Source organism: Meles meles, chromosome X (assembly GCF_922984935.1).
Source record: "Meles meles chromosome X, mMelMel3.1 paternal haplotype, whole genome shotgun sequence".
Lineage (NCBI taxonomy): Eukaryota > Metazoa > Chordata > Mammalia > Carnivora > Mustelidae > Meles > Meles meles.
Window position 1 is genome coordinate 59,728,636 of NC_060087.1, and position 27,169 is coordinate 59,755,804.

Genomic DNA, 27,169 nt, shown 5'->3' on the forward strand with positions numbered 1-27,169 from the left:
GAACATAAAAAGCAGATACTATTGGTTAGACCACATCTGTAGTATTATGTTCATCTCCAGTTACCATACTATAAACAATATACAAACTATAAGTGACTGACCATATTAATGAACAATGTTAGAATGAAATGGGGAAGAACTGTCAAGTAAAAGATTTTGATATTACCACATGGCAGAACTAGCAGCCTTAGAATTATTGGAAAACATGTACCAATTGTATATAAGAAAAATTTTTGTGTTGTAGCTTTGCAGAAACATAATTATAATTATTATAATTAATGTATTAATTTCAAATAATATATAAATATTATTATCATTATTACAATCCCCTCTTCCATAGATATTCCAGAAGAGGCTGAATGCCTTCTCATCCAAGAAGTCATGTGTCAGGTAGGAGACTGATCTGCAACAATGGTTGGTAAGCTACAGCTTGCAGGCCAAATCCAACCAGCCACCTGTTTTTGTAAATAAAGCTTTTTGGAACATAGCCAGTTCCATTTATTTACAGATTTTCTATGGCTGCTTTCACACAAGAGCAGAGTAAAGGAGGTGTTACAGAGAATTTATGGTTTACAAAGGATAAAGGCCCTTTACAGAAAATGTTTACTAACTCACCTAAAATAGTGATTCTCAGAACCACTTGGAGAACTAATAAAGAACAGAGGTCTGGGCTTGTTGGAGTAAGGCAGGGGCTGATCTCTGTATTTTTAAAAACTTCCCTAGTGATCACTTTGTATAACCGTTTTGTTGAGGTATAATTCCCATACCATACAATGCATCCATTTAAAGTACACAATTCCGTGGCTTTTAGTGTATTCATACAATTGTACAACCATCACCCAATCAATTTATTTTTTTTAAAGATTATTTATTTATTTTTTTCCCCATTTTATTTATTTTTTTAGCGTAACAGTATTCATTGTTTTTGCACAACACCCAGTGCTCCATGCAAAACGTGCCCTCCCCATTACCCACCACCTGTTCCCCCAACCTCCCACCCCTGACCCTTCAAAACCCTCAGGTTGTTTTCCAGAGTTCATAGTCTTATTAAAAAAAATTTGGAAGGGGAGGCACCCAATCAATTTAAAACATTTTTATCATATCAAAAAGAAATGCCATGCCCATGAGCAGTCTCTCCCATTTCCACCAAGTCTCACAGCCCTAGGCAAGCACTAATCTACTTCCTATCTGTATAAATGTACCTATTCTGGATAGTATATAAATTGATTGATACAATCTGTGATCTTTGTGACTGGCTCCTTTCACTTAGCATAATGTTTTTAAGGTTTATCCATGTTATAACATATATCAGTACCTGTTTCTTTTTATTTTTCTTAATATTTTAAAGGTTTGAACACTAGTTAGTTAACAGTGTTATATTAATCTTAGGTGTACAATATAGTAATTCAACAGTTCCATACATCATCCTTTATTGCCAAGTAATATTCTATGGTATGGGTATATCATATTTTGTTTACCTATTCATCAGTTGATAGACATTTTCAATGTTTCCACATTTAAATATTAAGAATAACGTTGCTATGAACATTCACACTGAAGTGTTTTATGGACATGCATTTCCTATTTAATTCAAGAGCGGAATTGTTGGGTCATATGGTAACTCTCTAACTAACTAAATAAGAGACTGTTTTCAAAGCAGCTGCACAATTTTACATTCCCACCATTAGTGTATGAGAGTTACAATTTCTCTACATCCTTGCCAACATTTGTTATCTTTTTGATTATAGCCATCCTAGTGGGTACAAAGTGGTTTCTCGTTGTGGTTTTGACTGACATTTCTCTGATGGCTAATTATGTTGAGCTGTCTTTTCAAGTGCTTATTCCCCAGTAATTCTGATGAACACTGAAGTCTGGGAACCATTCAGAGGTCTGTAAATATTCTAAGACCCCTTCTGACATTAATGGCCCCATACAGATAGAGCCAGAGAGGTGCATTACTCGTAGAACTGCACTTGCTCTTGCCTTCCTGTTACACCTGACACTGTCCTGTAGGCTAACCTAGGCCTAACCTCCTGTTTTGTACAGCCTCCACTACCTTACTCCACTTTTTATTTCTTTTTCAAAATTTTAATGTTAATTTTAAATTAACTTGACTCTTGGCTGTTTAAATCATTAAGCAAACAGTTCCACCTTCTAATTTGATAAGCACAATGGCAAATGCAGTGCTCTGTGAATACAGATGGATATAAATGGATATATTCAATATATTAATGGAATCCTTAAAAAAATGTTAGTGTTTAGAGAAAAGAAAATCAATTCTACTGTACCTTTCATGATCCATCAGCAGTTGAGCAACATTCAGACAAAAGTCTAGAGACATGTCAAGATGCATTATTTCCATGACAGCTAAAAAAGAAAAAAAAATGAAATAATCATATCAGTTTCATTTCAGAGGAAGCTTAACTATTTTCAGTAATTTTTCTCTGTTCAAAATCTACTTTCTAAATGTTTGCCATAGACCATGCCTTGCCTAATAATTTATAAAAACCGTTTTATAAAATAGTAACATCCAATGCTAGAATGTAGCGAAACATGTACACTTCTATGGATGCCAAGTAACTTGGTACAATCTTTTTGAAAAGCAATCTGGCAATACTGTATGCTAAGAACACAGTGGTTAAAAGCTTGGGACCCTGGGCATCTGGGTGGCTCAGGTGGTTAAGCAACTGCCTTCAGCTCAGGTCATGATCCCAGACTCCTGGGATAGAGTCCCACATCAGGCTCCCAGCTCGGTGGGGAGTCTACTTCTCCCTCTGACCTTCTGCCATCTCATGTGCTCTCTCTCCCTCTCAAATAAATAAATAAAATCTTTAAAAATAATGTTTGGGACCTCAAGTCAAGATAGACTTATATTTGAAACCACGTGCCACCTATATGCCATAGGCAAGTTACTTAGTTCTTCTGTGCCTTAGTTTTGTCATCTGTAAAATGGGAATGTATCATTAATCTCTTAGGTTTGTTGAGAGGGTTACATGAGATAACTAATGTAAATTACATAGCAAAGCACCTAGCACTTAGTAAACACTCAGTAAATGAAAGCTACTGTTATTATTATCCATTCCCTCTACTGCAAAAAGTGTACTTCTGAAAAGCCATCTGAAATAAGGGAAACTGTTTATAAGCGAAGATATTAAAATCAGTGTAGGTTACAATAACAATTAAAAGGAAATATATTCTTGAGTGTCCACTATAAGCAGGTGATAAACTATTACAAAAACCATTAAAAGTGTTGAGTATGAAAGAACAGAGAAAAATGAATATTCTCCACTATGAAAAATGTTTGTAAGATTAGTAAGCGAAAAATCAGAAAATAAAGCCTGCATGTACTATATAGTCAAAATTCTATAAAACAAACAAGTTTAACCAAAATAGAAAAAGCGCTGAAAATAAATGATCAAACTGCTAGAAGTGATTCTGTTCAGACTCCTTATTTACCAAATATCTAATGAGTATAGTCTCTGTGCCAGGAACTGGTGCTAAGAACCCAGTAGTGGAAAATACACACAAAAATCCCCATTGTCAGAGAACTTATATTCCAGTAAATGGCAGTACTATGTATATTTTTAGTATTTTCCAAAAGTTTCCGTAATGGGTATATGCTACTCTTTCATAATAAAAACAATTTTGTATATTTTTTTCAGAGTTTCAGTGAAACTCTAATGCCAGCAGTTAGATTGACCATTCTAAGAGTAAAGTACTTCTACTAGCAAAGAAATGAACGGACTATAAAAATTCAAGTTTCGACACGTTCTCTCAATACAACAAAGTAAAAGATAATTTAATATTTTAAGGTATAGAAAACTTGGATTCAGGGAAGTCTCCTAAATTGTAATCTAACATTGAGACTTCATTAGTCTGAATATCAAGAGACAAAATTAAAATATGGGCATAAAGAATAGTTTCATTTTAAACTCTGCTTTTTATCTGCATTTTGATAAATATTATAATGGGGAATTCTAATCTAAGATCAATCAATTTTAAAGTAGGTGACTTTATAATCCCTTTGCTCTTCCTATATTGTATTGGTTTGAGTAAGCCTATTCCTTTAATTGGTTAGTTGGTTTATTCTCCTAGTGGAAAAAAAAGTAGAGTTGTCTTCCTGGTTCCTAACATTTTTCAGCCTGTGTATACTGAGATGATACTGTTATGTAGAAATACAGAATCTTCTATACACTTTAGCTTCTAAGGTCTCCTAGTGATTAGCTAAAATTCTAGAGGTCACAGAAAGTTTCAGAATTACTAAATTAGAACTAAATTTAGAGTCACTACCAAATTTGAATATTATCCTATTTATTAAAAATTATTATTATTTATGGATAATTATATTAGCATATAATTTTATATAGTAAAAAATGCAGCTCTATAATGCAACTACATTTTTATATAGAAAAAATAAAGCATAGACACATTAAAAGAATTTAAATTATTTTTATGGCTAAACATTATGGAAATATTGTTAAGGGGCCAATGTGCATAGACAGACTTTTTTTTTTGACAGAGAGAGAGCGTGATCACAAGTAGGCAGAGAGACCGGCAGAGAGAGAGGAGGAAGCAGGCTTCATGCTGAGCAGAGAGCCTGATGCGGGGCTGGATCCCAGGACCCTGAGATCATGACCTGAGCCGAAGGCAGAGGCTTAACCCACTGAGCCACCCAGGCGCCCCCTAGACAGACTTTTTGCAGCAGTAACAGTAATAATTAATAGCTACAATAATAAGTAACAGGTTTTGCACACTAACTGCACCAGGCATACTGCTAAATGCTTTATATACGTTTTCTCAGGGATTCTCAAAATAACACAATGAGGTAAACATTATTATTATATCTCTTTTAAAGATGAAGAAACTGAAGCACAGAAAAATTAAGTGACTTGCCAAATGACTCAGACATGTATATCAGGATGTTTATTCCGTGAGGTGTACATTCTAGACCCTTAAGCATTCTGAAAAAGGGGGGCACCTGAGTGGCTCAGTGGGTTAAAGCCTCTGCCTTTGGCTTGGGTCGTGATCCCAGGGTCCTAGGATGGAGCCCCAAATCAGTCTCGCTGCTCAGCAGGGAGCCTGCTTCCCCCTCTTTCTCTGCCTACTTGTGATTTCTATCTAATAAGTAAATAAATTAATTAATTAAATCTTAAAAAAAAAGAATTCTGAAAAAGGGGCACCTGAGTGTTACACTCAGTTAAGCGTCCAACTATTGGTTTCAGCTCAGGTTGTGATCTCAGGGTCGTGAGATCAAGCTCCATGTTGAGCTCTACACTCAGCATGGAGTCTGCTTAAGACTCTCTCTCCCTTTCCCCCACCTTCTAAAATAATAAGCAACATGGGGGGGGTAGGGGGATAGGAGAAGAATAAATGAAACAAGATGGGATTGGGAGGGAGACAAACCATAAATGACTCTTAATCTCACAAAACAAACTGGGGGTTCCTGGGGGGAGGTGGGATTGGGAGAGGGGGAGCGGGCTATGGACATTGGGGAGGGGAGGCGAACCATAAGAGACTATGGACTCTGAAAAACAACCTGAGGGTTTTGAAGGGTCAGGGGTGGGAGGTTGGGGCAACCTGAGGGTTTTGAAGGGTCAAGGGTGGGAGGTTGGGGGAACAGGTGGTGGGTAATGGGGAGGGCACGTTTTGCATGGAGCACTGGGTGTTGTGCAAAAAGAATGAATACTGTTACGCTGAAAAAATAAATAAAATGGAAAAAAAAACAAAAAAAAAACAACAAAAAACAAAAAAACAAAAAAAAATAAAATAAAATAATAAATCTAAAAAGAAGAATTTTGAAAAACAAATAGCAATGTTTATACAAGTAATTATAAAAAGCACAGCACTACAAAGGCTTTTTCCATCCAAAGTTAATTTTTTTTCATGGTGATAGACAAATTTAGAAGGGCAGCTGCAATTTTTGATAAACTAAAACAAACAAACAAACAAAACCCAAAAACGTAATGGTTTTTATTCAGCTTTTTTTTTTACTATTAAATCTCCAACTGGTCCCTCTTCCTTCTCTTTTTCTTCCTCGCTGACAAGACTCTCCTTTTCCTACGTGATCAATTTCTTTCTCAGTCACTATCAAATCACACTTGTTAGGATACTATAAAAGATCCTGTATTAAACAAACTGGAAATGAATTTCAAAATTGTGTATTCTTCATACAGAGATGATACCTTCAAGGAGTTCTTCATTAGCTATTTCACTCTTCAAGAGGATTTTCATCTTTAAGAAAAGCCCAGCTGGATTCAAATGTTCCTATTTTAAATAGAAAAATCACAATGACATTAAAACTGTAGAATGTAAAAGACAATTTTCAAGTAATTGCCTATTTTATTTAACCACAACAGAATGACCCATGATCAAAAAAAATCAAAATTATAAAAGATCAGATCATAAAATCCAGTTTATCTCTGAGAATTATTTTTTGATATTTAACTTAATCTAAATAACACAAGGAAAAAAACATTTAAACATTTGATTGAGTGGCAAGCACTTAATGGCAAGGTCAATACTTAAACTGTGAATGTTAAGGCCATATTCTTGACTTGATAAGCAAAACTCCACATGTCAAATTATATTTGCTTTCTTTTGAGATTTTAGTAACAACTAATGTCCTTTGGAAATATGGCTGAATGAAATGAAAATGTACTGTCTTCCCTAAGGATATGCCAGTCATATTTACTATTAATAACAATGTACTCTGAATAGTTTTTCTAAAACCTTGTTAGCTGGTTCTACGCTATCTGTGGTCTCTTGCCTGGTTCCACTTTGCCTGACAGGATACATATTTAAACAGCTAGCTCAGATTAAAAGGATAGTCTAGGCCCACAGAAGAGAACCTTTTTCACTACAAAGTCATTCAGCCTCTACACGAACATTGTACTCATTTGTTCCAACCTTGGCAAATAATTATAGCAATTCATGTTTGAGATGCCCTAAGAATGGAAAGTTAGGGAAAGTATGCATTGGTATTAAAAGGGTTCACAAATATAGATGCCATCAATACAAATAATAAACAGAGGTTGCATATTTTAACTTACTGCATTGCAACATTTCCTGACAGACATGTTGGAATAGGTCTTGGATTCAATTCCCTTTTACTTTCAGAGATGTACAGGTCTCCCATAGCTTGGTGGGATCTGTTTTCCTTCAGTCTACATATACTCACACATCCTGACATTTTGGTTTTCCCTTTGATTTCATTACCAAACAACTCCAGAGAATGGACAACACTCTGCTTTCATTGTATAATCACGGATTCACTTCTATAAACATTTGCACTGTAGGGTCTATCCTTGTCTCCTGAAACTATATTTTCAGAAATCATAATTACCTGTTAAATCTATTAGGTTTCTCCCTATAATTAATATTTTATCTTTCCTATAACTTTTCTCACTATTGTTTCTCACTCTTATTCCTTAGATTTCTACTTACATTTTTTTTCTTTTTGCCAAACAGTTATTTGATAAAAGGATCCATACAACAAATTTTCAAGGCAAGTTATCCATAAATCCTGTTTTGCAGAAGAGAAAGCTGAGGCTCAGTTGGAGTCACGTACACACAGTGACATAGTTGGTAAGTGGTAGAACCAAACTTTGAATTCAGATCTGACTCTAAGGAATATAATCTTTCCACTGTAATAAGCCATCTCTTGTGAAGCTCTTTCTACACTTGGCCTGCCTTTTATTTATTGTCCAGTTCTCCTGCAAGCTTTAAAGATAAGTTTGCCATTTTTTTAGTTCAAAGTTTATCTCACACACACACGATTATATAAAATACATATGCATAGTTTACAGAATAATGATAAAACAAACACCCATGAACTAATCACACAGATAAAGAAACAGAATACAACCACCATAGGCCTCCTGTATATTTGGGGGCACCTGGGTGGTTCAGTTATTAAGCATCTGCCTTTGGCTCAGGTTATGATCCCAGGGTCCTGGAACTGAGCCTTGCATCATGCTCCCTACTTGGCAGGAGGCCTGCTTCTCCCTCTCCCACTCCCCCTCCTTGTGTTCCCTCCCTTGCTGTGTCTCTGTCAAATACCCAACGTAGGGGCCCAAACTCACAACCTGAAGTCCAATAGTCACAGCTCTATCCACTGAGCCAGCCAGACACCTATCTTACCCACAAAGGTAACCACCACCTTGAATTTTGTGCAGTAATTCCCTTTCTCTTCTTTATAGATTGTGTAGTTTTGCCTGCATTTGACTTCACTTAAACAAAAATATAAATTCTTCTTGGACTTGCTTCTTTCATTCAATGTCATGATTTTCAGATTCATTTATGTTGATATATGGAATTTGTTTTCTTTACTATATACCAAGATCCTCAAAAGGTATTCCTTGATCAGCAGTAACTGAAAACTTATCAGAAATGCAGGTCTCATCCCAAATCTACTGAATCAGAAAATATGGATGGGGTCCTATAAACTATGTATGTGTGTGTTTTGTTTTTAAGAAAATGGATAAAATCATTATTATTGATTTGCACTATGAAAAGCTGCCATTTCAACATAAATTCTAGTCCTTGTTTAGTTAAGTAATAAACACTGTGTTTTAATAGGAACTCTAGTTAATCCTTATGCATGCTAAAGTCTGAGAAGGACTATTGTACAGTATTCCATTGCATGACTATATCAAAATTTATCTATCCATTCTACTTTAGACATCAAAGTTATTTTCAACCCAACTGCTATTTTAAACAATCCTGGCATCAGCTTCTGTACAATTCTCCTAGCATACAAATGCAACAACTTTTTTTTCCAAAGTATATACCTAGAAGTGAAGTTGCTGGGTGGTTGGATATGGTTAAGTTCAACTTTATCAAGTAATGTCAAACTGTTATTGAAAATAGCTGTATCATGGGACACCTGGGTGGCTCAGTTAGTTAAGCATCCAACTCTTGATTTCAGCTCAGGTCATAATTTCAGGGTTGAGAGATCAAGCCCTGTGTCACACTCTGTGCTGAGCATGGAGTTTGTTTGTTCCCCTCCCCGTGCTCTTCTACCCACTCACTCACTCATGTTTTGTCTCAAGTAAATAAATAAAAATCTTCAAATAGCTGTATCAATGCTCAAAAAACTAGGAGTAGAAGGCACCTACTCAACCTGATAAAGGGCATCTATGAAAAATTCAAAGCTAACACCATACTGAATGGCGAAATACTGAAAGATTTCTCCCCATGATTAGGAATAAGAAAAAGAAGTCTGCTCTTGCCACTTCTAGTCAAAACTATAATAGACATGCTTGCCAGGCAGTTAGGGGAGAAAAAGAGATAAAAGGCAACCAGACAAAGGAAGAAGTAAAATTATCTCTATTTGCAAATAACATCATCTTGTATATAGAAAATCCTATTTCCAGGCGCCTGGGTGGCTCAGTGGGTTAAAGCCTCTGCCTTCAGCTCAGGTCATGATCTCAGGGTCCTGGGATCGAGTCCCGCATCGGGCTCTCTGCTCAGCAGAGAGCCTGCTTCCCTCTCTCTCTCTCTCTCTGCCTGCCTCTCTGTCTACTTGTGATCTCTCTCTGTCAAATAAATAAATAAAATCTAAAATAAAAATCCTATTTCCTACAAAAACATCAATAGTATTTTACCCAGAACTAGAACAAATATTCCTAAACTTATATGAAAACACAAAAGAGCCCCGCAATAGCCAAAGCAATCTTGAAAATAAAAAGCAAAGCTGGAGGCCTCACAAGTCAGGACTTCAAGTTATATTATAAAGCTGTAGTGATCAAAACAGTATGGTACTGGCACAAAACAGACACACAGATCAATGGAACAGCATAGAAAACCCAGAAACGAACCCACAACTATATGGTCAATTGATCTTCAACAAAGCAGAAAAGAATATCCAATCGGAAAAAGAGTCTCCTCAACAAAGGACAGAAACATGCAGAAGAATGAAACTGGACCACTTTCTTACACCATACACAAAAATAAATTCAAAATGGATAAAAGACTTAAATGTGAGACAGGAAACTATAAAAATCCTAGAAGAGAGCACAGGTAGTAACCTCTCTGACATCAGTTATACTAACTTATTTCTAGATAGGTTCCCTGAAGCAAGGGAAACAAAAGAAAAATAAACTATTGGAATTACTTCAAAATAAAAAGCTTCTGTACAACAAAGGAAACAATCAATAAAACTAAAAGGCAATGTAAGGAATCAGAAAGATTATCTGCAAATGACATATCCTATAAAGGGTAAGTATTTAATACATATAAAGAATTTACACAACTCAAAACCCTAAAACCAAATAATCCAATTTAAAAATGGGCAGAAGACACGGACAGACGTTTCTCCAAAGAAAACATACAGACGGGCAATAGACACATGGAAAGATGCTCAACACCACTCATCATCAGGGAAATACAAATCAAAACTCCAATGAGTTATCACCTCACACCTGTCAGAATGGCTAAAATCAACAACACAAGAAACAACCGGTGTTGGCAAGGATGTGGAGAAAGGGGAACCCTCGTGCACTGTTGGTGGGAATGCAAACATGTGTAGCCACTCTGGAAAACAGTATGGAGGTTCCTCAAAAAGTTAAAAAGAGAACTACCCTATGACCCAGCAATCACATTATTGGGTACTTACACAAAGAATACAAAAACGCTAACTCAAAGGGATACATGCACCCCTATATTTATAGCAGCACTACTTACCATACCCAAGGTATTGAAACAGACCAAATGTCCATTGACTGATGAATGGATGATGAAGCTGGGCTACACACACGCACACACACAGAGGAATATTATTCAGACATAAAAGAAGGAAATCTTGCCATTTGCAATGACATCAATGGAGCTAGAGAGTATAATGCTAAGCAAAATAAGTCAGTCAGAAAAGGACAAATACCATATGATTTTCCTCATCTGTGGAATTTAAGAAATAAAACAAATGGACAATGAAAAAAAGAAATCAAAAAACAGATTCTTAACTATAGAGAACAAACTGATGGTTACCAAAGGAAGGTGGGAGGGGGGAATGAAATAGTTGAAGATGGTTAAGAGTACACTTAACATAATGAGCAGAGTACTTTTTCATGTGTCTGTTGGCCATCTGGATGTCTTCTTTGCAGAAATGTCTGTTCATGTCCTCTGCCCATTTCTTGATTGGATTGTTTGTTCTTTGGGTGTTGAGTTTGCTAAGTTCCTTATAGATTTTGGATACTAGCCCTTTATCTGATATGTCGTTTGCAAATATCTTCTCCCATTCTGTCAGCTGTCTTTTGGTTTTGTTAACTGTTTCCTTTGCTGTGCAAAAGCTTTTGATCTTGATGAAATCCCAATAGTTCATTTTTGCCCTTGCTTCCCTTGCCTTTGCCGTTGTTCCTAGGAAGATGTTGCTGCGGCTGAGGTCGAAGAGGTTGCTGCCTGCATTCTCCTCAAGGATTTTGATGGATTCCTTTCTCACATTGAGGTCCTTCATCCATTTGGAGTCTATTTTCGTGTGTGGTGTAAGGAAGTGGTCCAATTTCATTTTTCTGCATGTGGCTGTCCAATTTTCCCAGCACCATTTATTGAAGAGGCTGTCTTTTTTCCACTGGACATTCTTTCCTGCTTTGTCGAAGATGAGTTGGCCATAGAGTTGAGGGTCGATTTCTGGGCTCTCTATTCTGTTCCACTGATCTATGTGTCTGTTTTTGTGCCAGTACCATGCTGTCTTGATGATGACAGCTTTGTAATAGAGCTTGAAGTCCGGAATTGTGATGCCACCAACTTTGGCTTTGTTCTTCAATATTCCTTTGGCTATTCGAGGTCTTTTCTGGTTCCATATAAATTTTAGGATTATTTGTTCCATTTCTTTGAAAAAAATGGATGGTATTTTGATAGGGATTGCATTAAATGTGTAGATTGCTTTAGGTAGCATAGACATTTTCACAATATTTGTTCTTCCAATCCAGGAGCATGGAACATTTTTCCATTTTTTTGTGTCTTCCTCAATTTCTTTCATGAGTACTTTATAATTTTCTGTGTATAGATTCTTAGTCTCTTTGGTTAGGTTTATTCCTAGGTATCTTATAGTTTTGGGTACAATTGTGAATGGGATTGACTCCTTAATTTCTCTTTCTTCAGTCTTGTTGTTGGTGTACAGAAATGCAACTGATTTCTGTGCATTGATTTTATATCCTGACACTTTACTGAATTCCTGGACAAGTTCTAGCAGTTTTGGAGTGGAGTCTTTTGGGTTTTCCACATATAGTATCATATCATCTGCGAAGAGTGATAGTTTGACTTCTTCTTTACCAATTTGGATGCCTTTAATTTCTTTTTGTTGTCTGATTGCTGAGGCTAGGACTTCTAATACTATGTTGAATAGCAGTGGTGATAATGGACATCCCTGCTGTGTTCCTGACCTTAATGGAAAAGCTTTCAGTTTTTCTCCATTGAGAATGATATTTGCGGTGGGTTTTTCATAGATGGCTTTGATAATATTGAGGTATGTGCCCTCTATCCCTACACTTTGAAGAGTTTTGATCAGGAAGGGATGCTGTACTTTGTCAAATGCTTTTTCAGCATCTATTGAGAGTATCATATGGTTCTTGTTCTTTCTTTTATTAATGTGTTCTATCACATTGATTGATTTGCGGATGTTGAACCAACCCTGCAGCCCTGGAATAAATCCCACTTGATCGTGGTGAATAATCCTTTTAATGTACTGTTGAATCCTATTGGCTAGTATTTTGGCGAGAATTTTTGCGTCTGTGTTCATCAAGGATATTGGTCTGTAGTTCTCTTTTTTGGTGGGATCCTTGTCTGGTTTTGGGATCAAGGTGATGCTGGCCTCATAGAATGAGTTTGGAAGTTTTCCTTCCATTTCTATTTTTTGGAACAGTTTCAGGAGAATAGGAATGAGTTCTTCTTTAAATGTTTGGTAGAATTCCCCTGGGAAGCCATCTGGCCCTGGGCTTTTGTTTGTTTGGAGACTTTTGATGACTGTTTCAATCTCCTTACTGGTTATGGGCCTGTTCAGGTTTTCTATTTCTTCCTGGTTCAGTTGTGGTAGTTTATATGTCTCTAGGAATGCATCCATTTCTTCCAGATTGTCCAATTTGTTGGCGTAGAGTTGCTCATAGTATGTAAAAGTGCTCCACGTCACTCGGCATCAGGGAAATACAAATCAAAACCACAATGAGATATCACCTCACACCAGTCAGAATGGCTAAAATTAACAAGTCAGGAAATGACAGATGCTGGAGAGGATGTGGAGAAAGGGGAACCCTCCTCCACTGTTGGTGGGAATGCAAGCTGGTCCAACCACTCTGGAAAACAGCATGGAGGTTCCTCAAAATGTTGAAAATAGAACTACCCTATGACCCAGCAATTGCACTACTGGGTATTTACCCTAAAGATACAAACATAGTGATCCGAAGGGGCACGTGTACCCGAATGTTTATAGCAGCAATGTCTACAATAGCCAGACTATGGAAAGAACCTAGATGTCCATCAACAGATGAATGGATAAAGAAGATGTGGTATATATACACAATGGAATACTATGCAGCCATCAAAAGAAATGAAATCTTGCCATTTGCGACGACGTGGATGGAACTAGAGCGTATCATGCTTAGTGAAATAAGTCAATCGGAGAAAGACAACTATCATATGATCTCCCTGATATGAGGACATGGAGAAGCAACATGGGGGGGTAGGGGGATAGGAGAAGAATAAATGAAACAAGATGGGATTGGGAGGGAGACAAACCATAAATGACTCTTAATCTCACAAAACAAACTGGGGGTTGCTGGGGGGAGGTGGGATTGGGAGAGGGGGAGCGGGCTATGGACATTGGGGAGGGGAGGCGAACCATAAGAGACTATGGACTCTGAAAAACAACCTGAGGGTTTTGAAGGGTCAGGGGTGGGAGGTTGGGGGAACAGGTGGTGGGTAATGGGGAGGGCACGTTTTGCATGGAGCACTGGGTGTTGTGCAAAAAGAATGAATACTGTTACGCTGAAAAAATAAATAAAATGGAAAAAAAAATAAAGCTATTTACATATAGGTATGTAAGAAAAAAAAAACATAATGAGCAGAGTAATGTATAGAATTGTTGAATCAGTATATTGTACACCTGAAACTAGTATAACACTGTGTTAACTATGATGGAATTAAAATTTGAAAATAAGCTGTAATAGAAATAGTCCACTTACAGAACACTAGGGGATAAAAAAAGAATGGGATCTTGCTATTTGCAACAACATGAATGGCTCTAGAAGGTACTATGCTGTAAAGTCAGACAAGACAAATACCATATAATTTCACTTATATGTGGAATCTCAAAAACAAAACAAAACAAACAGACTCATAAATATGGAAAACAAACTGATGGTTGCTAGATGGGAGGGAAGTGAAGGCAAGGGCAGAATAGGTGAAGGAGATTAATAGGTACAAACTTCCAATTAGAAAACAAATCACAGGGATGAAAAGTACAATGTAGGGAATATATTTTTTAAAGATTTTATTTATTTATTTGACAGAGAAAGAGATCACAAGTAGGCAGAGAGGCAGGCAGAGAGAGGAGGAAGCAGGATCCTTGCTGAGCAGAGAGTCCAATGCGGGGCTCGATCCCAGGACCCTGAGATCATGACCTGAGCTGAAGGCAGAGGCTTTAACCCACTGAGCCACCCAGGCGCTCCTGTAGGGAATATTTTAACAATGCTGTATGGTGATAGATAGTAAGTAACCACCCTAATTATGGTGAGCATTTTGTAATGTATGTAATTGCTGAATCACTATGTTGCACACCTGAATAAAAGAGCATTGTATGCCGACTGTATTTCAACAATAAAAATTAGAACAAGAAAATCCTAAGAAATTTAACAGAAACCTTTAATAAGCTAAAAAATGAGTTCAGAAACATTCCAACATCCATATTTTAAAAATCAATGGTATTTCTATATACTAACCATAACCAAATCAAAATTGAAGTTAAGAAAATAATTCCATTTAAAGTAACATCAAAAATAATAAAATACATAGAATAAATTAACAAAAGAACAAGATTTGAATGATGAAAACCACAGGACATTGTTGAAAGAAATTAGAGATCTAACTAAATGGAAATACCTCCCATGTTCCTGGGTTGAGGACTTAATATATTGTTAAGATGACAATAATCCCCAAGTTGATCTACAGATTCAATGCAATCCCTGTCAAATTTCCAAGGGCTTCTTTACAGAAGTTGACAAAATGACCCCAAAATTCATATGAAAATGCAAGAGTTCTAGAATGGCCAAAATACTCTTTATAAAGAACAAAGTAGGAAGACTCATACTTCCAATTCCAAAGTGGTATACCACTTTACACTGACATCAGTTGTAGATGAGAATTCCCAGTGTTCCACATCAGACTTTTAAGTTTTTGCCAATCTGGTGGGTATTTTACCTCTTTAATGTGTCCTTTTTATCCCCCTAACCCTTTACTGTGAGTCATTCCTAATGTTCATCTCCTAGAAAACGAAATACTTTTTCTCTCTATACTCTCTCCTTCAGGAACCTTATCCACATTCTGGCTTCAAATAACATCTTGTAGGAAAGAAAATTTATCATAGGACCTTTGTTAGGGTAATAGTTTCACTGAGTTATAACTTATATACCATACAATTCACTCATTTAAAGCACACAACTCGGGGCGCCTGGGTGGCTGAGTGGGTTAAAGCCTCTGCCTTTCGCTCAGGTCATGATCCCAGGGTCCTGGGATCGAGCCCCACATCGGGCTCTCTGCTTGGCAGGGAGCCTGCTTCCTCCTCTCTCTCTCTCTGCCTGCCTCTCTCCCTACTTGTGATCTCTGTCAAATAAATAAATAAAATCTTTAAAAAAAATATTCTAAAGCACACAACTCAACAGTTTTTAGTATATATACAATCACAAGTCAGTTTCAGAACATTTTCATCACCTCAAAAAGAAACCCTGTACCATTCAGTAGTCATTCTCTATTTCCCCCATTCTACTTTATGTCTATATATATATTTGCCTATTTTAGACATTTCTTATAAATAGAATGATATAATACGTGTTCTTCTCTGGATGATTTCCTTCAATTAGCATAATATTTTCAAGGTTCATTAATATTGTAGCATGTATCAGTACTATGTTCATTTTTATAGCTGAATAATATTCTCGTATATGGATATACCATTAATTATTTATCCATTTATCAATTGATGGACATCTGGGCTGTTTCCATCATTTGGCTATTGTAAGTAAAGGGTGCTAGAAACATTCATACACAAGTTTTTGTGCAGACCCGTTTTCAGTTCTTTTAAGAATATACCTAGGAACGGATTTGCTGGATCATACAGTAACTCCATGTTTAACTTTCTGAGAAACTGCCAAATTGTTTTCCAAAGTGGCTGTACCATTTTACATTCCTGCCAGGAGTATACATAGGTTGTAATTATTCCACATTCATACCAACAACTGTTTTTTTTTAAGATTTTATTTCTTTATTTGACAGAGAGAGATATCACAAGTAGGTGGAGAGGCAGGCAGAGAGACAGAGGGGGAAGCAGGCTCCCCGCTGAGCAGAGACCCAATGCAGGGCTCGATCCCAGGACCCTGGGATCATGACCCAAGCCGAAGGCAGAGGCTTTAACCCACTGAGTCACACAGGTGCCCCCCAACAACTGTTTTTGTCCATTTTTTTTCCATTTTATTTATTTTTTTCAGCGTAACAGTATTCATTGTTTTTTTTTTTCATTTTATTTATTTTTTCAGCGTAACAGTATTCATTGTTTTTGCACAACACCCAGTGCTCCATGCAAAACGTGCCCTCCCTATTACCCACCACCTGTTCCCCCAACCTCCCACCCCTGACCCTTCAAAACCCTCAGGTTGTTTTTCAGAGTCCATAGTCTCTTATGGTTCGCCTCCCCTCCCCAATGTAATAGTAGTGTGAAGTGATTCCTCACTGTTCTTTTGATTTTCATTTCTCTGATAATTAATGATGTTGATCACCTTTCAAAGTGCTTATTGGCCATTGGTATATATATTTCCTTTGAAGAAATGTCTATTCAGATCTGTTGTTCATTTTTAATTGGCTGTTTGTCTTACTAGTGAGTAGTAAGAGTTTTTTAATTTATTCTGGATAATAGACACTTATCAAATATATAATTTGCAAACATTTTTCTCCCGTTTTATTGGAGGGATCCCATGGGTCGTATTTTTACTTGCTTGATGATTTTATTTGAAGCAAAACTTTTCACTTTAATGCAGCCCAATTTTATCTAATTTTCCTTTTTACTTGTGCTTTTGGGGACTTGTTGAAGCACCCAAGATTTTTTCAATTTCACTGTACCAATAAATTTTCAAAAATAACCTTATGAAACAATATAAAGCCATCAAATTTTAATTTCCCTCCAAAAACAGATATTTAAAATTTTTACTATAAGTTCAGTTCCAGCCAAAATGGAGCATTGCTCCTAAATCTTCTAATTACAACTAAAAACTCTGAACAAGATATACAAAGCAACAACCTGAGGACTCTGAAAAGTTAAAAAAAAGAAGAAATATTTCAGTGAGGCATAAAAACATGGAGAAGTGAACTGAGTAGGAATGGTGAATTTCCTAAGATTTTCTTTTCTTTTAAAAATCTAATGGTATATGGGGCACCTGGGTGGCCCAGTCAGTTACGCACGCGCCTTCAGCTCAAGTAATGATCCCACAGTCCTGGGTTCAAGCCCTGCACCAGGCTCACTGCTCAGCAGGGAGTCTGCTTCTCCCTTTCCCTCTACTCCGCCCCACTCGTATTCTCTCAAATAAATAAATAAAATCTGTTTAAAAAATCTAATGGTAGGGTGCCTCGGTGGCTCAGTGGGTTAAGCCTCTGCCTTCAGCTCAGGTCATGATCTCAGGGTCCTGGGATCGAGGCCTGCACCGGGTTCTCTGCTCAGCGGGGAGCCTGCTTCCTCCTTCCCTTCTGCCTGTCTCTCTGCCTACTTGTGATCTCTGTCAAATAAATAAGTAAAATCTTTAAAAATACACATATATTTTAAAAAATCTAATGGTAAATGAAATTTGTTTCTCTTCTACCTAATCTCTAAATGAAGCCAAAAAATTTATTCACCCAGATAAATTTTCTTTTGGCCTGGAGAATTTTTTTAACAGGCTCTGACCTCATGTAGATATGGAGTTCAAATTTACACTACTCATATGGTCCAAGAACTGATAATCTGAAAAATCAAAATAAAAGTAGCCAAAAGAGTGATACCTCATGGACATACGGCAAAAGCAAGCAGTTTATTTGTAGGGCCATGACATCAGTCAAGGTTGTATAGGATTCTAAAAGATTAACTTTCGGGGTGCCTGGTGACTCCGTGGGTTAAAGCCTCTGTCTTCGGCTCAGGTCATGATCCCAGTGTCCTGGGATTGAGCCCCACTCCAGGCTCTCTGCTCAGCAGGGAGCCTGCTTCCCCCTCCCTCTCTGCCTGCCTCTCTTCCTACTTGTGATCTCTGTCAAATAAATAAATAAAATCTTAAAAAAAAGATTAACTTTCATTAAAGATAAACTAACAATTCATACTTCGAAAGAAGCAGGAGTACTAGGAACAGCAGGATCAACCTCTTTCCAGGTAACTTGCCTGCATTTCATAACTATATTTCACATGTTCAAAAGTTCATTAGAGACTTCTACACTTACAACCAAAACAACTGAAAGCAGGGAATCAATCACCTATTTGTATAGCCGCATTCACAGCAGCATTATTCACATAGCCAAAGGTAAAAATAACCAACATGTTCATCAATGAATAAATGGATAAACAAAATGTGGGACATACATACAAAGGAATACTATTTCAGCCTTAATAAGGAAAAAAATTATGATACATATTATAAAATAGGTGAATCTTGTGGACATTGATGCATGAAATATGTCAGTCACAAAAGGACAAACAGTGTTTGATTTCGTTTATATGAGATATCTAGAAGAGCCAAATTCAGGGACATAAAGAATGGTGACTGCCAGGAACTAGAGGGAAAAGAAAATGGGGAATTATTATTTAATGGATACAGGTTTATATTTTGTAAGAGGAAAACTTCTAGAGATGGATGGTAGTGATGGTTGCAAAAAATAAATATACTAAATGCCACTCAACTATACACTTAAAATTGGTAAGCTGGTAAATTTTATGTTATGAAAAATTTTTAAATATGAAAGCAGGAATGGTTATATTAACATCAGGTAAAGTAGACTGTAGCACCAAAAAAATTATCAGGAACTGAGAAGAACATGATATTATGAGAAAAGGGTCAATCCACCAAGAAGAAATAGTAACTTTAAATATGTATGCACCAAACAAAAGAGTTGCAAAATATTTGAAGTAGCAACTTACAGAAATACAACTATCGTTGGAGACTTCAACACTTCCACTCAAAAATTCATAGAAATAGATAAAAACTCAGTAAAGATATAGAATAACTCAACAATATCATCAATCAAGATAATCCAGCTGACATTTACAGAACACTCCACCCAAAAAGAGCTGAATACACATATTTAAAGTGTTCACAGAATATTTACCAATATATACTATATCCTGGGCCTTAAAACAAACCATGAAGAAGCTGGAAAGACAGTCTACACACTGGAAGATATTTGCAAATCAGATATGTGACAAAGAACTCTTAACATGAATATATAAAGAACTCTCAAACTTAACAGTAAAAAATTGAACCATCCAATTATAAAATGGACAAGAGATATGAAGAGACATTTCACCGAAAAGGAGCACATACAAAGGTGTTCAATAACATTAGTCATTAGGAAAGTATGAATTAAAACCACCACATACCTATTAATAGGGCTAAAATATAAAAAACAGTGACAATACCAAATGCTAGGAAAAATGCAGAGAAATTAGAACTCTCATAGATGATTGGTTGAAATGCAAAATGGTACAGCTGCTCTTTTTTTCAAGACATATTTATTTACTATAGAAAGAGAGAGCGAGCATGGGGGTGAGGGACAGAGAATTTCAAGAAGACACAGCATGGAGCCCAACGTGGGACTCAATATCATGACCTTGGGATCACTACCTGAGCCAAAACCAAGAGTAGGAGGTGCCCAATACAACCACTCTTGAAAACAGTTGGGCAATTTCTTAAAAACCAAATAACTCCAGAATCACACACCAGGCATTTATCTCAGGAAAATGAAAACTTATATCTGCACAAAAACCCATACACAAATTTTCATAGCAAGTTTATTTATAATAGCAGAATCTGAAAACAACCAAGATCTCCTTTTACAGGTGAATGGTTAAACAAACTGATTCCATCTATACCATGCACTACTTGGCAATGAAAGAAACCAACTATTGATACACAGGAAGTTGGATGGATTTCAAGGGTATTATGCTAAGTAAAAGAAGCCAATCTCAAAAGGTCACAAACTGCTTAATATTCTTGGAACGACAATATTACAGAGATGAAAAATAGAGACTGCAAGGGCTTAGGCGTGAGGCCATGTGTGAGTGTGAATTAAAAGATAACATGAGAGAAATGTCTGGAGTGATGAAATAGTTCTGTATCTTATTGCCATGGTAATTACATGAATCTACACGTGGGATAAGATGGCACAGACCTATACACAGACACTATACCAATGACAATTTACTGGTTTTGCTATATTACAGTAATGCAGCAGGTAATCATTAGAGGAAACTGGGGAAGGGCACACAGGACCTTGTGCTATCTATGGGAGAGATGGTAAAATTTTCTTCTGAATCCTAACCATGATTGCTTTTATTATTATTTATTTATTATTATTTATTTTTTATTATTTTATTATTTGTACTACTTTCGTAACTTCCTATGACTCTATAACTATTGCAAAATAGAGCTTTTTTAAAAGAAAGAATGTGAAGATATTTCTAAGCATATAAATGTAGAAATTAGTCCTCATCAGTACAGCAACACTACAAGAAATGTTAAAAGATTTCTGAAACGGTTAATTTTATGTGTCAACTTGACTGGGTCAACAGGGTACCTAGATATTCTGTCAAACATTATCCTGGGTCTTCTGTTTCTGGATGATATTAACATTCAAATCAATAGACTGAGTAAATAAGATTGACCTCCATGATGTGAGTAGGACTTATCCAATCAGGTGAAAGCTTGAACAGAACAAAAATGCTGACACTTCCCTGAGTAAGAGAGAACTCTTCCTGACTTACAGATTTTGAACTGGGACACTGGCTTTATTCTGCCTTTGGACTAGAACTAAAACACTGGCTCTTGAGCTTCAAGTTTGCCAGCCTGCAACCTGAAACTACATCATTGGCTCTCCTGGTTCTCAGGCCTCCAGACTCAGACTGGAACTACATTATCAGCTCTCTTGAGTCTCCAGCTCACCAACTCACTCTGCAGATCTTGACACTCACCAACCTCCACAAGGGTGTGAGACAATTCCTTATCATCTCCCCTCAACCCTCTCTTTCCATATCTATATACAACTATATAGGTATAGATGTAGATATATACACAGACGTAGACATAAATATGGATATCTCCTATGGTTTCTCTGGAGAATCCTAACACAATGTTCTTCAAACAGAAGAAAAATAACATAAGATGGAAATTTTGATATATACAAAGGAATAAAAATCATTTGAAATGGTAACTACATGTGTAAATATGTAAGATTTTATTGTTTATTATCACTTTAAAAGGAAAATTGACAAAACAAACAAAACTAGTAAGACATTATGAATTTTATATCATATATAAAAGTAAAATGCACAACAATAGCATACAGGTCAGGCTGGGAGATATAGAAGTATATTATGATGACATATGAAGGTAGACCAAGATAAGCTATATAGTATAAACACTAAAGAAGCCACTACAATAACAAAACAAAGAGTTATAACTAATAACCCAACAAAAGAAATAAAAGTGAATCTTAAAAATTACTCGAATATGTGATGTGACAAGGTCTTTCTAATTACTCTCTTCAAAATTTCCTTGGCTAGTCTCACTGCTTATTCTTCTAGACAATCCTTAGAATCTTTTCATAATATTCCAAAATAAATTCTTCAGGAGGTTGGTATAAAAATTACACAGCTTTCATTCACTATTTTGAAGAAATATTCTAAAAATCCAGAAGAAGGTAGAAAAAGAAGAAAGCGGGAATAAACCACTAAATTGGACAATTAGAAAATCAACAAGATGATAAACTCAAACTTAACCAGATCAATAATCACATCGTATGTAAACATTCTAAATACCACAGTTAAAGGACAGAGATTGTCAGATTCAACAAAAGCAGCAAGACATACAAGATATGCTTTTTAAACATAAAGACCTGAGTGATGAAAAGGACACAAGATATACAATGCTAACATTTCAATGGAAGCTGAAGTAACTATAATAAGAAAGACAAAGTAGATTAAAGAGCAACTGCGGCACACAGCCATGAAATAAGGTATTACTCAACAATACAGGAATAAACTATGCACACACACAACAACATGAATAAATCTCAGAATAATTATGCTGAGGGAGAGAAGCCACATAAAACAAGAATATATTCTCTATGATTTCATTTGTATAAGTCTCTAGAAAATACAAACTAATCTATGATGACAGAAAGCAGATCAGCTGTTACTCAAGGAAAAGTGGGAGAGAGAGTTGACAAAAGGACAGGAAGAAACTTTGAGGAGTGAGGTATATATGCACTATCCTGATTGTGGTGTTTGTTTCACAGGTATATACATATGTTAAAAGTCATCAAATTTTACACTTTAAATATGGGCAGTTTATTTTATGTCAATTATATCACAACAAAACTGGTAATTAATAAGAATAATTATGAATCAGTTGAAAAAATAGAAATACACAAATCCATACTGATAATAAATGAAATAAGCCAATAAGTAATCAAATAATAAATATAAGTAAATAAATGATAAATAAATATTGAATAAATGTTTATAGTAGAACGCTGACTGCCAACTGGAAAACGTGGAGGGGGTGCTAAAAGTTGAAAAATGATCATTTGGCAGGGTGCCTGGCTGGCTCAGTCAGTAGAGCATGTGACTCTTGATGCCAGAGCTGTGAGTTTGAGCCCCACACTAGGTGTAGAGATTACTTAAAAATAAAATTTCTTAAAAACGATCATTTGGGAGACACCTGGGTGGCTCAGTCGGTTGAGCCGCTGCCTTCAGCTCAGGTCACGATCCCAAGATTCTGGGATCAAGTCCCGCATCAGGCTCCTTGCTTGGCGGGGAGCCTGCTTCTCTCTCTGCCTCTGCCTGCCATTCTGCATGCTTGTGCGCACGCTCGCTCTCTCTCTCTCTGACAAATAAATAAATAAATAAAATCTTTTTTTAAAAAATGATCACTTAGTAATAATCATAAGACTGGTTTAAGCAAGAGCACTAGCTCTAAAGGGAAATTTTAATGAGAAACAGGGTATATGAACAATTTTAAGCCTCCCCACCGTCTATTAGTTCCATGAGAAAAATATACAATATATACAAAAATACGCAATGAAGCAACTGGGCAACACTTTTGCCCAGGTGATCAATATTAACATCACCAATCAAGAGCAGATGGACATCATGGGCTTCCAGATGAGATGCCCTGAGAAGGGACACAGTATCATTATTTATGTTGTACTCCAGTCACAAAATTATAAACTGAATCTCATCACAACATAAACCTCAAATGAAAAAAAACAAAACCTCAAATGAAGAACTTTCAGTTTAAACTAGATTGGAAGCTAGTGTATTCTTCCAACATGTCAATGACACAAAAATAAAAAATAAAAAAAAGGTTGTGGAAATGCTGAGTACAGAAGACTAAGGAGACATGACAAATAAACAGAATACCTGATCCTAGAGTAATCCTACACTGAAAAGAAAAAAACGCTATAAAGCTCATTATTGTGGGTATATAATATATATTAAATCCCTCAATAAAATGGATATATTATGGGTTACATTCCCTCAATAATATGGAAAGAGAGTGCAGAAATATTAATAACAGGTGAATCTGGGTAAAGTATATACAGGTGTTTTGGGGTTCTTTTAAGATTTTATTTATTTGAGACAGGAGAGAGACAGCAACTGCCAGGTGAGGAGAAGCGGGAGAGGGAAAGAATCTGAAGCAGACTCTGAGCTAAGCACTGAGCCCAATGCAGGGTTCAATTCTGAGATCACAATGTGAGCCTAAACCAAAATCAGAAGGTTAACCAACTGTGTCACCCAGCCGTCCCATATATATAGGTGTTCTCTGAACTATTCTTACTCTTGTAACTTTTCTGTAACATTGAAATTATTTCCAAATAAAGCCTTTTTAAGTGTACACTGCCACTGAAATCCTAATGTACCCAATTTAGGTATATCTAGGCTATTAAATATGGTAATTCAGGAATAATAGCAATAATTGCTATGAAAACTACAACTTTTACAGCCAGTGAACAAAGAGACATGCTGGCAAGAAGGCATATAGCTGGTATGCAATCTCCTCAGTTCTCCTGCCCTGTTTTTTGTTTTGTTTTGTTTTGTTTGCCCTGTTTTTTGGGGAGGCAGGAGAGGGGGAGAGAAATTGTATCTTAGCAAATATAAAAAGCATGCAATTTTTGAAAGTGTTTATTTCTATTAATATTTTTAAATTTAAAAAATTAATGTTAAAAAAGTTTTCAGCATTAATTCATCCACATGATTATAATTCAAGTAAATGGTCTGTTTGGAAAATTTAGTACTGTTTAATCAACTATCCATTTTTACCCTTCTAATCTCTTGGGAAAAAATTCTACAATGTGTCAGTTTAAAAGAGAGGAGGATAGGAGTGGAGTAGGAAGTCCCTAGGCTCATTTCCTCCCACAAACACAATTAGATAAGTAAAAAATCATCTTAAATACCAGAGAAATCAACCTTAAGACTCGCAGAGCAAACTCTACAACTAAAGGGAAAGAAGAGGCCATACTGATAATGGAGCAGGAGAAATAACTGACTTTCCTAACACAGAGAAGGCAAAGATTTTGACAAAATGCAAAAAGATGGAAGAATTTATCCAAAATTAAAGAACAAGTTAAGCCCACGGCCAGAGAACTAAGTGAAACAGTTATAAGTAACATGCCCGATGAAGAATTTAAAGCAATAGTCACAAGCATACTCACTGGATTTGAGAAAAGAAGACATCAGTAAGACCCTTACCAGAGTGATGAAAGAGTTAAAAAATAATCAGGATGCCTGGGTGGCTCAGTCAGCCAGGTGTCTGCCTTTGACTTGGGTCATGACCCCTGGGTCCTGGGATTGAGTCCTGCATCGGGCTCCTTATTTGGCATGGAGCCTACTTCTCCCTCTGCCTGTCGCTCCCCAGCTTGTGTTCTCTCTCTCTCTCTCATTCTCTCTCTCTCTCATTCTCTCTCTGACAAATATATAAATAAATAATTTTTTGAAAAAAGATTCAGTCATGCAGAGGCAGGGAAACCCTCTTACACTGTTGGTGGGAATGCAAACATGCAAACTGGTCCAGCCACTCTGGAAAATAATATGAAGTTTCCTCAAAAAGTTAAAAATAGGGGCGCCTGGGTGGCTCAGTGGGTTAAGCCGCTGCCTTCGGCTCAGGTCATGATCTCGGGGTCCTGGGATCGAGTCCCGCATCGGGCTCTCTGCTCAGCAGGCAGCCTGCTTCCCTCTCTCTCTCTCTGCATGCCTCTCTACTTGTGATCTCTCTCTCTCTCTTTCAAATAAATAAATAAAATCTAAAAAAAAAAAAAGTTAAAAATAGAACTACCCTAAAATCAGTAATTGCACTACTAGGTATTTATCCAAAGGACACAGAACTACAGATTCAAAGAGGTTCATGCACCCCCATGTTTACAGCGGCATCATCAACAATAGCCAAATTATGGAGTAAGTCCAAATGTCCATTGACTGATGAATGGATAAAGATGCGGGGCTGTGTGTGTGTTTCTGTAACAGAATATTACTCAGCAATTAAAAGGAATGAAATCTTGCCATCTGCAATGAAATCAATGGAGTTAGAGTGTATTATGCTAAGTGAAGTATCAGTCAGAGAAAGACAAATACCGTATGATCTCACTTCTTTGTTGAATTGAAGACACAAAACAGATGAGTGGGAGGTGGGGGGAGAAGGAGAGAGGGAAACAAACCAAAAGAGACTCTTAACGATAGAGAACAAACTGAGGGTTGATGGGAGAGAGGTGGGGGGATCGATAAGGATGATGTATATATTAAAGAGAGCACTTGCTGGGGTGTCTGGGTGGCTCAGTCAGTTAAGCATCTGCCTTCAGCTCAGGTCATGATCCTGGAGTCTTGGGACTGGGCCCAACGTTAGTCTCCCTGCTCAGTGGGGAGCCTGCTTCTCCCTCTCCCTCTGCTGCTCCTCCTGCTTGTTCCATCTCTCTCTCTCTCTCTCTCTCTCTCTCTCTCAAATAAATAAATAAATAAAATCTTCAAAAAAATAAAGAGGGCACTTGTTGTTATGAGCACTGGAAGTTGTATGTAAGCAATGAACCACTGAAATCTACTCCAGAAACCAATACTGCACTGCATGGTAAACTAAGATTTAAATTTTTAAAAAATAAGTAAATAAATGAAATAAAAAAATAAAAAATAAACAGTCAGAAATGAAGAGTTGAAAACAGGCTTCATGAACAGCAGGTGAAAAGAAACATAGGAACAAATTAGTGACCAAGAAGACAAAATAATGGAAAATAATAAAGCTGAACAAAAGAGAGAAAGAATTATGCAACATGAGAACAGACATAGGGAACTCAGTGACTCCATGAATCATTTGTATTATAAGAGTTCCAGAAGAAGAAGAAAGAGAAAAGGGAGCTGAAAATTTATTTCAAGAAACAGTTAAAACGTTCCCAAATCTGGGGAAAAAAAGAGACACCCAGATCCAGGAGGCACAGAGGACTTCCATCCAAATCAACAAAACAGGCCAACACCAAGACATATTATAATTAAATTGGAAAAATACAGTGATAAGGAAAAAATCTTAAAAATAGCAAGACAAAAAAAGTCCTTAATTTACAAGAAAAAAAAACATAAGGCTAGCTGGAGATTTCTTAACAAAAATGTGGAAAGCCAGAAGGGAGTGGCATGATATATTCAACATGCTGAATGGGAAAAATTTGTAGCTAAGAACACTGTATCCAGCAAGGCTAT

At 36.6% G+C, this 27,169-nt stretch overlaps 1 protein-coding gene across 1 annotated transcript in view; it reads right to left on the reverse strand.

The window, feature by feature from the left end:
• TEX11 (testis expressed 11) overlaps window positions 1-27,169 on the reverse strand; it is a 297,399-nt gene that overhangs the window by 181,021 nt on the left and 89,209 nt on the right. Inside the window, exons 11-12 of the mRNA XM_045994777.1 lie at window positions 6,183-6,264; window positions 2,289-2,367 (exon numbers count right to left, since the gene is read on the reverse strand). Of these exons, the coding sequence (XP_045850733.1) occupies window positions 2,289-2,367; window positions 6,183-6,264 (161 nt within the window). The remainder of the gene's footprint in view (window positions 1-2,288; window positions 2,368-6,182; window positions 6,265-27,169) is intronic.